The sequence below is a fragment of the Metopolophium dirhodum genome, chromosome 2 (assembly GCF_019925205.1).
Source record: "Metopolophium dirhodum isolate CAU chromosome 2, ASM1992520v1, whole genome shotgun sequence".
Classification (NCBI taxonomy): domain Eukaryota; kingdom Metazoa; phylum Arthropoda; class Insecta; order Hemiptera; family Aphididae; genus Metopolophium; species Metopolophium dirhodum.
Genome location: NC_083561.1, coordinates 9,779,433 through 9,792,483, shown reverse-complemented (window position 1 = coordinate 9,792,483; position 13,051 = coordinate 9,779,433). Strand labels below are relative to the sequence as shown.

Genomic DNA, 13,051 nt, shown 5'->3' with positions numbered 1-13,051 from the left:
ATTGTAAAATCAATACATTCATCGCTTCGCTCAGAATCAAAATTGTGAGTAAGTATTTTTAATTTTTTTCATCTGCCTTTGAAACAATAACCTAGGAGCCTTCTATTATATTTTCAAGCGTTTATACTCAACAGATAAATTTTTATTGGTATTTATAGAAAAAAAACCTAAAAAAAATGGAAATTGACAATGTCCGTAAACAGCTCAAAATAAGTCAAAATATTTGGAAAATGTTATGGTGTATAGGAAATGCAATCATAAACATTCAGTCAAAATTTCATGTCCCTACGGTCATTTGTAGTTTGTTTATTTTCACTTTTACTGTCCTAAAAGGTGATGACAGACACAAAAAAAAAAAAATCACACGTCATAAAATCAATACATTCATCACTTCACGCAGAATCTAAAATAAAAATGTTATAACTTATATTACATACGTGTAGCGCAATATTCGATAAATTAAATATACATATATAAAATAAAAAAATATAATATATTGATTACAAAAAAAGTTGTTTTTTTTGTCAGGTCTGTTCCACTCTGTATTTATGAAATTAAAATTAATAAATTTAAAAATCAGACGTGTCAAATAAAATACAATTTTTATGGTTTTAATGGTGATATTATCATGTTGTCCTCAATTAAATTATGAATAATAATAGTTGTGTGTTTTGATACAACACAAAACACCTGCCCACATAATATAGCAATTAAATTTTGTAACTTGTTATTAAACATTAACTAAAAAGCTAAAATTATTATTAAATATTTAAAATTTATTATATCTAATTATTTATTTGTAGGTATAATATTATGTTTGAATATAGTAAGTAATAAGCTGGCAGTATTGATAGACAGTTTAGGATAGTATTGCGGCACAAATTACTTCAAATATGTATTCTACTGCCATAACTGTGAGTTCGAATTAAAAAGAAAACGACAGTAAGTAAAGTTCATAATTATTACCGGGCTGTAAATCTAATGCATATTTCATAGAACAAAAAATGTAGGTACCTACTTAAAGATATAATTTTTAAAATTAATTGACTGTTTTTGAGGTATTTATAGATTATTGACATTTTTTCCTTTTTTATTTAATTTTTGATATAAATGTTTTTTTTGTGAAAAACTTAAAATATAATACAAGGTTCCTTATAAATTGTTAGTATACTATTTTAAAAATATCAAAAATTTATAGTCACAATATTTTTATAAGCGTCTGAACTGTACTCTGAAAGTCTGAAGTTAGCATTTATATTATATAATACGTTCAAATCACGACAATTTACAAATTATTTATCATTCATTTATTATCCGAAGATGTCAGCAAACTATTTGTTTTCTCTCTCTGACACACGTGGCCACGCGCAATATAGCAAAATTACGTTTAGCAGAACCAACCCCGTATTATTACTTTTAATACCTATTATATTGAATTTACCAACTATCTAACTTTAAGTTCAGAACAATACCTGTGTCCCTACGTTGGCTATTTTATGATATTTTTATTTTCATGTAGGTAAGTATGCTTATAAAATGTTTAAATATTAAAATGTCGTAAAAAAAGCCGACGTGGGGACATACCTAATGTTCATAGCTTAAAGTTTGATAGGTTAATTCTCTCTAATATTAAAAGTAACAACACAGGGTTGGTTCTGCTAGACACAAATTTGTTATGTCGTGCATGGGTCAGAGGGAGAAAACAAATAGTGCGCTGACATCATCTTAAGATAGTACGATATATAGGCCCTTATTTTTAAAAGCAATTACAGTTCAAATGTTGACAAAATTCATCAAAATATCGAATTCACGAATTATTTTGCAGTTAAAAATGTATAAAATGTTCAATTTTTATAGCTCAAGATTTAAAATTATAAACAATATTTCTTATAAGTAGTTCATACTGTAACCAAAAAATCTAAAAATTACATAAAAACCGTTTTTTTTTCAATAGATATTTTAAGTTTAAATTTGGACAAAATAAGATATTTAAACAGAAAATAACTATTTTAGTTATTTTTTTGTAATTTAAAAATATTAGGTATTATAATATAGTAATATATACTATATAGGCTAGGTAACAGACCATCTTTGTTCAGACTCTTTTTCGTATACAATGCTTTTATATCATTGAATTAAAATTCAACACATCACCTACAATGTAGCAGACAGAATGGTATCCATTTTCCGACCTTTTTGTATTTGTTTTGTTTTTCCAAGAAAAGCACTGGGAATTTTTACTTTTGCCATCCTATAAAACGTATCAACCAGATTAATTTTTCTACTAGAAAAGATATTGAAGGTGAAAATCATCAGTCATAGTTCTGCTCAGAATCTAAAACAACAGAATTATCACAAAATATGGAATTGTTTTTTAATAAATTTGTTTTATTTTTCAGCTACCAGATCAGGTTTTTTACCTTAATTAAAATGTACATACTAACACTACCACGTGTAAAAATTTTATTCGGATTCGGTATAGCTTGCCTACTGGTGCAGCTTTTATTTGTCAGCTACTACAACGAAATACGTCTCTTCTACAATAATCTGTGTAATAATATAGTAAAACACGATGTCCCATCAACCCACCCTGAGCCAAGACATCACCTCAACCTTTCCAGTATTCTGGATATGGTAAGTAAACAAAAATTCTATGTATACTATTATTATAGATACCTTTTATTGTTAACTTCCTCGTCATTTTATTTTTATTATTATTATTAAAACATTACGATAGCGTAGCGTGCATATATCTATAAAGTGTATAGGTCTATGGTAGCGAGTAGTGTGTACACTGTACATATCGTGACATTTATATCAGGCTTATTTATTACGTTAGTATCTAAATCTAATTAGTACCTAAACATATTATTTTATTTATTTATTTATAAAATTTATGGGCCTCACTGAACATGTTCGTGCAATCGTGTGGGGGCCAACGAGTTCACGATTTAAATATAAATTCATTAAATAGTTCTTTTAATTTAAATAATTACAATTTGCGAAGCATATTTTTCATCTAACTAAAATATCATTATACCTATGTAAATAAATAAACATTTTTAGATTCTAAGTGGAGGAATGAATGTATTGATTTTACAATGATGTGTTTTTTTTGTGTCTGTCAACACCTTTGGGGACAGTAAAAAAGCTTCAAATTTCTTCAATAGCATTTTTTCTGGTAGGCAAGTTAATCTAATAGGTACTTTTTTTTTGGGGGGGGGGGGGGGAGGGGGGGGGGGGTAAAAGTAAGAAATTCACAATAGTTTTCAAAAGCGTCTTGAAAAACAAACAAAAAATTGAGGAAAATGGAGATTTTTACGCAAAACCAGTTTTTGGAAAGTCGATTTTGTTTTTTATTGTAACTTAATAGCCATTACTATGCAAAAATATTTTCGAAATATTGCGACCCTTTTTGAGCTATTTATAAGCATGAGAAATTGTCAAGTTTTATCAGGTTTTTTTTTAACTATTGTCGTTACAAATTTTTTGGTCGGTCAAAAAATTTAAAATGTAATAGGTACAACGTACAAACGTTTTTTATAAGTTGATGTTTGTAGATATTAAAAAAAAGTTGAGGGTAAATCCACAATAATTTTTTGGTAAAAATGAATTTAACCTACTGTTATAATGCTTACCTTATAGAAAAATAATTGACTTTAATCACAATAATATCATCAAACATATTTGGTGATATTTTTTTTTTTTTTTAGATTCTCCATTTTAGCTTCTCCATTTAGGGCCTTGGCTGCTTTTACTACTTGATGCTATCTATCCCTGTCAACACACTCTTCTAATTTTGATCCTAATGCACATTTTTCAAGGTCTGATTTGCCTATGTCTATTTATCTCTGCCTTGGTCGTCCCCTAGGTCTTTTCCCATTGATAGAGGCAATCATTACATATTTTATTATACCAGTGGATCTCCAGGCATGTGGGACACTCATAATAACTCATCATAACTCATTTACCTCTTATAAAGAACTTGATATTGAGCTTTGAGTATATATTTTAATAGACTTCTCTATTGATTCTTCTTATATATTCCCCATTTTCTATGATAGGGCCATAAACGCGTATCAGTATTTTCTTTTTGAAAGTCAGAAGCTTCTTTTCATCTCCCTTTGTAACCGACCACGTTTCGCATCCATAAGACAAAACTGGTCGTAGATAGCTTGAGTAAAGAGTGGATTTTGATTTTATAGATAATAACTTTGATTTAAATAGTTTTCCCAGAACGAAATAACCTTTGTTAGAGGAAGCAATTCATAGCTTTATCTCGTTATGCATATTATTTCATTATTTATATTAGTTATTTAGTTCCTAAATATTTAGAGTCGGTAACAGCCTGAAAAGTGTAATTGCCGACTATTAGGTCCTGTGTATTTCCAGTTATTCTGTCTATGACTATATACTTAGTATTATCTTGGTTAATTTTGAGTCCCATTGGCTTAACCACCGCAATAAGGTCAGCCGGTTTTGTTATAATTTCTTCGCGTGAACACCCAATCACCATATCATCCGCATAGGCAAGTATCGTTTTTTTTCCCCAAGTAATTCCATTCCTTGATGAACTGGTAAAGATCTTATCGGTAGATCACCGGGTAGCCGGGTTAGTCAGACCGACACTGTTCTATATATAATAGCTTTTTAGTATACTATATATTATGTATATTTAATCAATAACATTGCAGTCACCCACTTGTAACATACTGTACAGCAGAGCCAGGGCCGTCTTAAGCTTTGCAGGGGCCCATGGGCACCTGGAGCTAAAGGGGCCCTTTTAGTAGGCCTACAAAAGTTGAATAAAAATATCAAAAGTTTATTTAATATGATTTATTTAATATTAATTAAAAACTATGTACATTTCACTGAATAAAAAAAAACAATGAAACTCAAATATGTCCTTTTTGACATAATTAAATGAGACTACAACTCTATTACAGACACTAATAAAATGTTATATTTTATATTTTTATTATAGTTAAATAAACTAAACGAAACGGACAAACGGCGCACTTATACTGACAGTCAGTTTTATTGTGTAATGTGTATTTACTGAAAACGTTCAAAATAAAATTCCTATTCAATTCACTGCTCTGACATAATTAAGATAAGATAAATAATCTAGTACAGTGGTTGTCAACCTTTTTGGGTCCACGGCTCCTTTTGATTTTGAAATAAAATATACGGCTCCCATACGAACATTTAAAATAAACAAATTTACATTACTTATAATAATTTTAATCTAAATTTATTTAATTATAAACATGTAATTAGGCATTAATAATAGGAAACATTTTTTTGAGATTTATTTTTTACATACAATTAAAAAATTAATACATTAATAATAATTTTAATTTTTAATGGGACAAACAACACACTGGGGATGTTCTACGTTTGCAACAACAGTGCTAGTAAATCCGAAATTCAAATAACTATCATCATATTTTCTGATTTTTTGTTTCTTTTCAATATTTGAAATTACTTCTGGATTATCACGTTTTCTACTAGAATTCAAAAACTTATCCATAGTTATAACTACTATTATTACAGAAAAAATACACAACAAATAACACAGAACAAAAAAAGATCGTAATAAATATCGGTCGATATACGTAGCCGTAGCGCATATAACACACTGAATACAAAACAGACAGGCGACAGCGGTGTGCGTTTTACAACTGATAGATTATATTAGAGGCAAATCATTAAGTACCTACCTAATTGTAAATAGTAATCGAAATATGCTATTACTCGATATCGCAAACACGGTTATCGACGGTTATCTCACACATGCAACATGTAATATGTATTGGTGCGCCGAAATTTTATTTTTAGTTTCTATTGCGAACGCGGCTCCCTTGATAATAACCGGCGACGCCCCTGGGAGCCGCGACGCACAGGTTGAAAACCCCTGATCTAGTACATAAACATAATGCGGGCAGGTGGAAACTGATATAGATTATTGGCACTGCAGTAATTGATTTATATATTATATAAAACTTGTTGTAGTTTCTTGCATTTGTGTGGGTAACCCCTCCCGCTCCCGATCGAAACATACTCCGCGAGTCGTTGCCGATAACCGTCGTAATCGTATAGGATCGGTAACGGCGAAAACATTACAATTTAAAATTGTAATTTCGATTTGGCCGGGGGCCCCATTTGGATGGGGGCCCTGGGCACGTGCCCCACGTGCCCATAGGGTAAAGACGGAACTGAGCAGAGCGACACCTACTCACCCGCTTTTTTTCTTTTTACCATCGTATTTTAAAGAAGAATATTTTAATTTCATATATGAATTATATTATATATTTTTCATATTAACTAAAAAATTTTTTGCATGTTACAGATTGAAGATAAAATTCAAACCAATGAAACAAAAGTCATTCATCTCACGTTGTGTCCACAAATACCACCTGCCTCAAGTAATTTTAAAAATTACTATTATATTTTTTTTATTGGAGTGTTATATCTATAAAATGTATGAAAAATACCTACATTATTTAATGCCATTGAAGTACAAAAAATGAAAAAAGATTCTTGTTTGTTTTAACAAAAATTTTTTTTTTAATCAACATCATTGATAGTTTTGATATAGCATTGTTGTATTAAAATATTAAAATATTTTATTATGAGCAAAGATTAAAAAATTAGTTTTATCTATGCTCAAAATAACAAAACGATTTTTCTTGTGAAACATTTTAACAATTAAAATGAATAAACATTTTTACTTATTATATTTAAATAAAATATTAGACATTTTTTTAACTTCCTTAAACTTTCTTTTGTAAACTGCTAAACTCATACATATATAAACATATACATACGCATATTCATTTTCGAAGAATTTTTTATAGAATACAGACAAACTATAATATATTTTTGTTTATAATAGGGTTGTTATTGGTTACAAAAAATAAAATAGTTATTATAATTGAATATAGTTATTAAGATCAGTATTTTATATTAATTGGTCAAAACCATCAAAATGACTGTGTTAAAAATCTATAATGGAAATTAAAATGGGATAAATCGAAGGGCATTAATTAATGGGAAAAAGTTTATTTCAATATCTTATAATGGTTGGACATAAATATATAATTTGAAACAATGAACTACAAAAACATCAGTCATTAATAAATATAAAAAAAAGTCATGGGCACGATACACCTAGCTTTTATATTGAAGCCATAATAACTAGGGATGTGCCGATACTCGATATCGGTTTTTTTAAAACCGATTTTTGAACCGATACCAAAAAAAAAAAAACTAAATCAATCAGCATAATAGCATTGATTATAAATTTATAAATGTATAATCAATGAAAAATTACAAAAAAATTCGGGTATCGGTTATAGCTGATATCGATTGCTAGTATCGGTTATCTTTTAATATCGGTCCATGGCTTATGCCGAAAATTTTGGTTTTCAAATATATAATATTAAGTAGTATAAAATATTAAGTATTGGTTTTTTATCGGTAGCATATATCGGAATATTGGATATCGGTAAAAACTGGCCTCGGCCCATCCCTAATAATAACGCGTTATATTTATGTTAAAAAAAAAAAGAAAATTATTACGTTAAGTTTACGTGTTAGGCGTAGTTTTTACAAAAATAAACCCAGTCCTAAGTACAAATAAATATGTGTAGAAAATCAAATGAAAATCAAAGTTAAACATTATATTTTTTTTTTAAGTTTTGAACATCATTACACGGTTATCAACTTATCAAATAACGAATTTAACACAAAGTTTGAATCATATAAGTTGTGGCATTTTATACAGGCAACGAAATGCACAGGGAGATCTTCTCTATATTTTTTATTTGTTTTTAATTTTATTTTATTGACGCTAAACGGCAATTTACTTAATTTATGTGAAAGTACATAAATTAAGGTGAACGAAAACAGTAGATTATTGAATTAAACAATTAATTTAGCAAGATTACAAGCAAAATGCAACAGTAAATTATAGTTGTATATAAACAGATAATAGAAAAGCAAATATAGATACAGAATGAACTAGATGGCATTATTGACACAACGAAGCATGCGGTGTAAAGGGTGGTTGTGAGTTTGTGACCATAGGGGTTGGAATGAGTAGGGATATGAAAGGGTGTATGATAACTTGAGAGGTAGATTAGAACACGAAAATTACAAGAGGAAAGGAAGTGTGGAGCATCTATTTATCTGTCTAGTAGACGTTGAATAAAACGGAGATCAGCATCGATTCGTCGGGAAGAGTGCTTTGGAATGTTTAGCATTTAAAATTAAAAATGATGATCAATTTATAGTAAGAAAGAGATATATGAAAGAACCCTATTCTGGGCTCTTTCTAGTCTTAACTGGTCTTTCGCTAAATATTGGTGCCAAACTATTATACCATATTCTAAAATTGGGCACACAAGAGACAAGTTAAGTGTACGGAGACAATGGACTGAGCTTAACTTTTAAGTATTACGCTTTATGAAACCCAGGATTTTCAGTGCTTTTCAGACGGTCACATTAATGTCGTGGTTGAAATCTAGGGAGGGAGTGAAATGTATACCAAGATCTATATCTATATATCTATGTCGATATATAAAAGGATAAGGTGACTGGCTGATCTATCAACACACAGCACAAACCAATGGACGGATCGGGCTGAAATTTGGTATACACAGCTATTATGACGTAGGCGTCCGCTAAGACAGATTTTTTGGAAATTCATCCCGTAAAATGAAAAACAAGGGGCTGTAAAAATATACCAATCACGCCATCTGTCCTCTAAAATAATATAAAATTCCACAGTTTTAACGTATTTTTTTAATTGTTCACTAAATGACAAAACGTATTTACTTGAAATTTGAAATTGTAGTCCCTCTAATGCTCTAGATGTGCTAGGTAATTGATTATTTCATTCCGTGGCACACGCTTTATTTGACACTCTAGAAAATCATCGAGATATTCGAATAAGAGTAGTTGACTCAGTGATTATTGTTTGGGTAATGTATAAAGATTTTATATTGCCACATTGACAATCTTTCTTCTTAATGGGCGTAGTTGGCATATATTTCCTACATAGGTTGCACTCACTGTAGCTTATCATCATGTCCGCAATTCACCGCAGGTGGATTTCCTACGGCCTACCTGATATACTGCTTGCATATTTTCCACGGATTGCCCACCTTAATAACTAAATTGCACTTAAATCTATTTTCATAATTCATATTATCTAGCTGCCTTGCTAGACATTCAAACCAGGTTTTTGATTTTGTACTTTTTACATACAAAAATGCACCAGATATGTGATACCACAAAGTACATTCAATCCGTCGTATGATTGTATGAATATTGCATACACCTACATAAAAAAACAAATCTTTGTCCGAGCCACGCCGGAGGGGACAGCTAGTCTATGTAGATAAAATATATAGGTAATAAAATAAATAATAAATCAATCGACAATACACTCGTGGTTAAAAAGTCATACTCTCGAGACTTCGAGGCCTGGACAAACAAATAGATCAAATGATACATACCATATTAAATTAAATTAAAGACCTATCATTTCCTGGCCAATCTATAATGACTTCTACATAACACAGGAAATAATCATCAACCGGCTCAGAATAAGATAACCAATATCACTTCCTCACCTATACCTTATAGCAAGAGAAGACCCTACCATCTACAACATCTGAAAAAATCTTTATATACATTATACATAAAATTCTTGATAACAAACTATAGATTTTTGTCTCTCTATTTTTAAAGATGAAAAAGTGTCTGTGCTTGTGCCTGCTCGGGATAAGTTGGAAGAAGTGGCGCAACAGTTATCATGGCTGAGGCTTTTAGAAGGAGGTCACCAAATGCCTTTGGACTGCCAAGCGAGGTACAAAATTGCAATCATAGTACCTTATAGAAACCGACTATCAAACCTCTGCACGTTACTTTTAAATTTACATCCGTTTTTAACTAAACAACAGTTGGATTATACTATTTTTGTCGTAGAACAGTTCAATAAGAACTTAACTGTACAAGGTTTGTATTGGTAATATTTATTTTTAATTATTGAAAAGTAAACGCTTTGCGATTATTTGATAAAAATTGTTTTCTCTTGTGGAATAGACGATGGACTATTTAACCGGGGCATGTTAATGAACATTGGATTTACCGAAGCATTAAAGTTATACGATTTTGACTGTTTCTTTTTCCATGACGTAGACCTAATACCATTGAATTACAAAAACCTATACAGTTGTCCGGATCAACCGAGACATATGGCATTAGCTGTTGACAAGAGGAATTTCAGGTAGTTGTTAATCAATAATCATATATTTTTTATAGTTATACTATTGTCTATTGGAGATGAATTGCAAAACGGATTGAGTTTTCAAAATTAATTTTAATCGAATATTAGTACTTATACAGCAGTGTTAGGATTGTTAATATAATAATATAATAAAATATAATAATAAATAATATAATAGGCTCGATCCCAAGTATATGGGTATTTGAGTACCAATAATAATTATAGACTCAAAAATAATTTTCATAATTAACGGTACAATTAAATTAGGACTAACCATGGTGGAAAAAGTAGAAAGACATTTTATTAATATATTGTTGTATAAAAACATCAAACGAATGGGATCGGAACATCAATTATTACGACCACGATGTGTTCAGACTTCCGTACTTTGAATACTTTGGTGGGGTGACGGCCATGAGTCAAACGCATTTCAAGCTGATCAATGGATTTAGTAACATGTTCTGGGGATGGGGTGCCGAAGACGACGACTTGAGGAATCGGGTCATTGCTAACAAACTAAGTATTACCAGATATCCTTCGGACGTGGGACGTTATCATTCATGTTCACACCACTATCAAACGCCCAACCCGAAAAGGTATAAGCGAATCAGCTATTCAAGTATCTATATTATTATTATTATTATTATTATTGTATATGAATATATTATGATAAATTATATTTTGTAATTTCGTATTGGACAATGAGTACACGTTTCCACAAAAAGTGAACCTTTCCTTTTTCTATCAATACCTGTTTCCACCAAATGAGATAGATGTATTGACCGATTTCACGTTCTAGTGCGTTCTACCAAATTAATTTCTAAAACATTAATCCATATAATATTATAATTATTTTTTAATTGTACAATACCTAATATTTATTATAGACTGGACAATTTCCAGAAAATAAAATACATTTAAAAGGTGTTACACAGTATACGTATATTTGACATAGGTACAATAAAATAGTATATTATACATCTTAATAAACACAATTAACTTACACCAAATAAAATTAAAATCAATTTTACATTGTAAGAATTCAACAATAAGAACTATGTACTGGTACCGAATGGTTGGCCAGATCAGGAAAATATTAATATATTATAATTATAACAATATAGTCAATAAAAATAAAGGTGAGCAAGTGGGTACCGCTCTGTTGTACATTGGGTTTCGTTTGGGTCACTTAAATGGATGTGTTAAATTCGATTTCAATGATAAATTATTGTAGACGAAAACGATAATAAATAATTACAAAAAGGTAACGAAATAAACACATTTTTTTTCGACATTTAAAGAAAAAACCAAAACAATTTCAAATGTCTTTAATGAGCTCAAAAAGAGCTAATATATTTGGAAAGTTTGTTGAAAACTCGTTTTACGTAAAAATTTCCGATTTTACTTAGTATATTTTTGTTTTTCTCTACGCTTTTGATAAGTACTGGGAATTTTCTATTACGACCTTTTAAAAGTACCAATTAAGTACAAATTTCTATGTGAAATCACCCTCAAAGTTGAAAATCGAAGCATTTTTTTAATTTTCTTAAATTTTTTTTTTAATTATCTTAGTACATACACAAAAATATAAATTAGAAAAAAAACAATTATTGTAAAATCAATACATTCATTGCTCCGATCCAGGGTTGTTATGTTTAAAACACAATGTTTTAAACCTTTTTGTTCATTTCTTAAAATGAATAAAACATATGTTTAAAACAGTGTAAAATCCAAGTGAATATTGTGTTTTTTTTGTTTATTATTAATAATAAATAATAATAGATATCCTTTAGAAAAAGTATTAAATAGTTATATCTATTACCATCCTCCATTTTAATTGTATTGAATAAATTACCAAATTAAAAATGTTTTTACTTAATAGTTAATAGGTATAATGTATTAATGTCCACATAAAATATCCATTCAGAAAATATTTAAAATACATTTACTAATACTTTTAAGATTTAAAATAAGTAATACATAAGATACATATACTAGTACACGGCATATTGGCATATAAGTAAATTATATGTTAAATTAAAATTATGTTATTTTAAATATATTGTTTAAAACACTGTTTTAAATTGTTTAAAACATTGTTTTAATAAAATTTGTTTCAAAGTAAAACTACAGCAACAGATTGTGTTTTTTTTGCGCTTTTCTCACAGGTTAGAGCTGCTTGGTTCCGGCTGGAAGCGTCAAAAAACGGACGGACTTAACAGTCTCAAGTACCAGTTAATTGCACTGAAGAAATTTCAGGTATTCACGTACTTGCTGGTGGACCTATCTGATAATCTCAGTTGAAGGACAATAATGATGTGGTGCTAATCAACAAGCCACTTAAAAAAAAACCATCTCTCTCTCTCTCTCTCTCTCTCTCCTTATCACATTCTCTTATTTTGTCAGAATCTAATCGTCCTTCACTCTATATCCCTCTTTCTCTATTTATCGCTTTCTCTTCAAGATCTTTTTTTTTAAACTGTTTGGGTACCTATTTACAATTTAAAGTACGCATAGGTTAACCGTACCATATTATACAGTATACACTATACCTACACATTTTTTTGTTTTTGTATACAATTTATTTGCGTACACATACCTAGTATATTAAATTAAACATTCAGCGTTATCTGTTCCCTCATGCATAAGCGTAGAATGGTGGGGGGGGGGGTCTAAGAGGGCTATAGCCCCCTGGATAAATTAATCATGCCTATGCTCTGACGTGGTACTAAACTAAAAAACGAATTGTTAATT

At 29.8% G+C, this 13,051-nt stretch overlaps 1 protein-coding gene across 1 annotated transcript; it reads left to right on the top strand.

Annotated features, from left to right (window-relative positions):
• The first annotated feature begins 776 nt into the window (after window positions 1-776).
• On the top strand, window positions 777-12,651 carry LOC132938923 (beta-1,4-N-acetylgalactosaminyltransferase bre-4-like). The gene is made up of 7 exons (XM_061005908.1): window positions 777-942; window positions 2,400-2,634; window positions 6,353-6,428; window positions 9,760-10,026; window positions 10,114-10,297; window positions 10,675-10,893; window positions 12,466-12,651. Exons 2-7 carry the CDS (start codon window positions 2,431-2,433, stop codon window positions 12,599-12,601), a joined length of 1,086 nt encoding a protein of 361 aa, XP_060861891.1. The 5' UTR covers window positions 777-942; window positions 2,400-2,430; the 3' UTR covers window positions 12,602-12,651.
• Window positions 12,652-13,051: the final 400 nt, after the last annotated feature.

Excerpts from the sequence above, each read along its gene's own strand:
- LOC132938923 (XM_061005908.1), top strand. The coding sequence starts at position 2,431 with ATGTACATACTAACACTACCACGTGTAAAAATTTTATTCGGATTCGGT. Across the intron at positions 10,298-10,674 it reads GTTGACAAGAGGAATTTCAG|ACTTCCGTACTTTGAATACT; the intron begins GTAGTTGTTAAT and ends CGATGTGTTCAG. Across the intron at positions 10,894-12,465 it reads CAAACGCCCAACCCGAAAAG|GTTAGAGCTGCTTGGTTCCG; the intron begins GTATAAGCGAAT and ends CTTTTCTCACAG.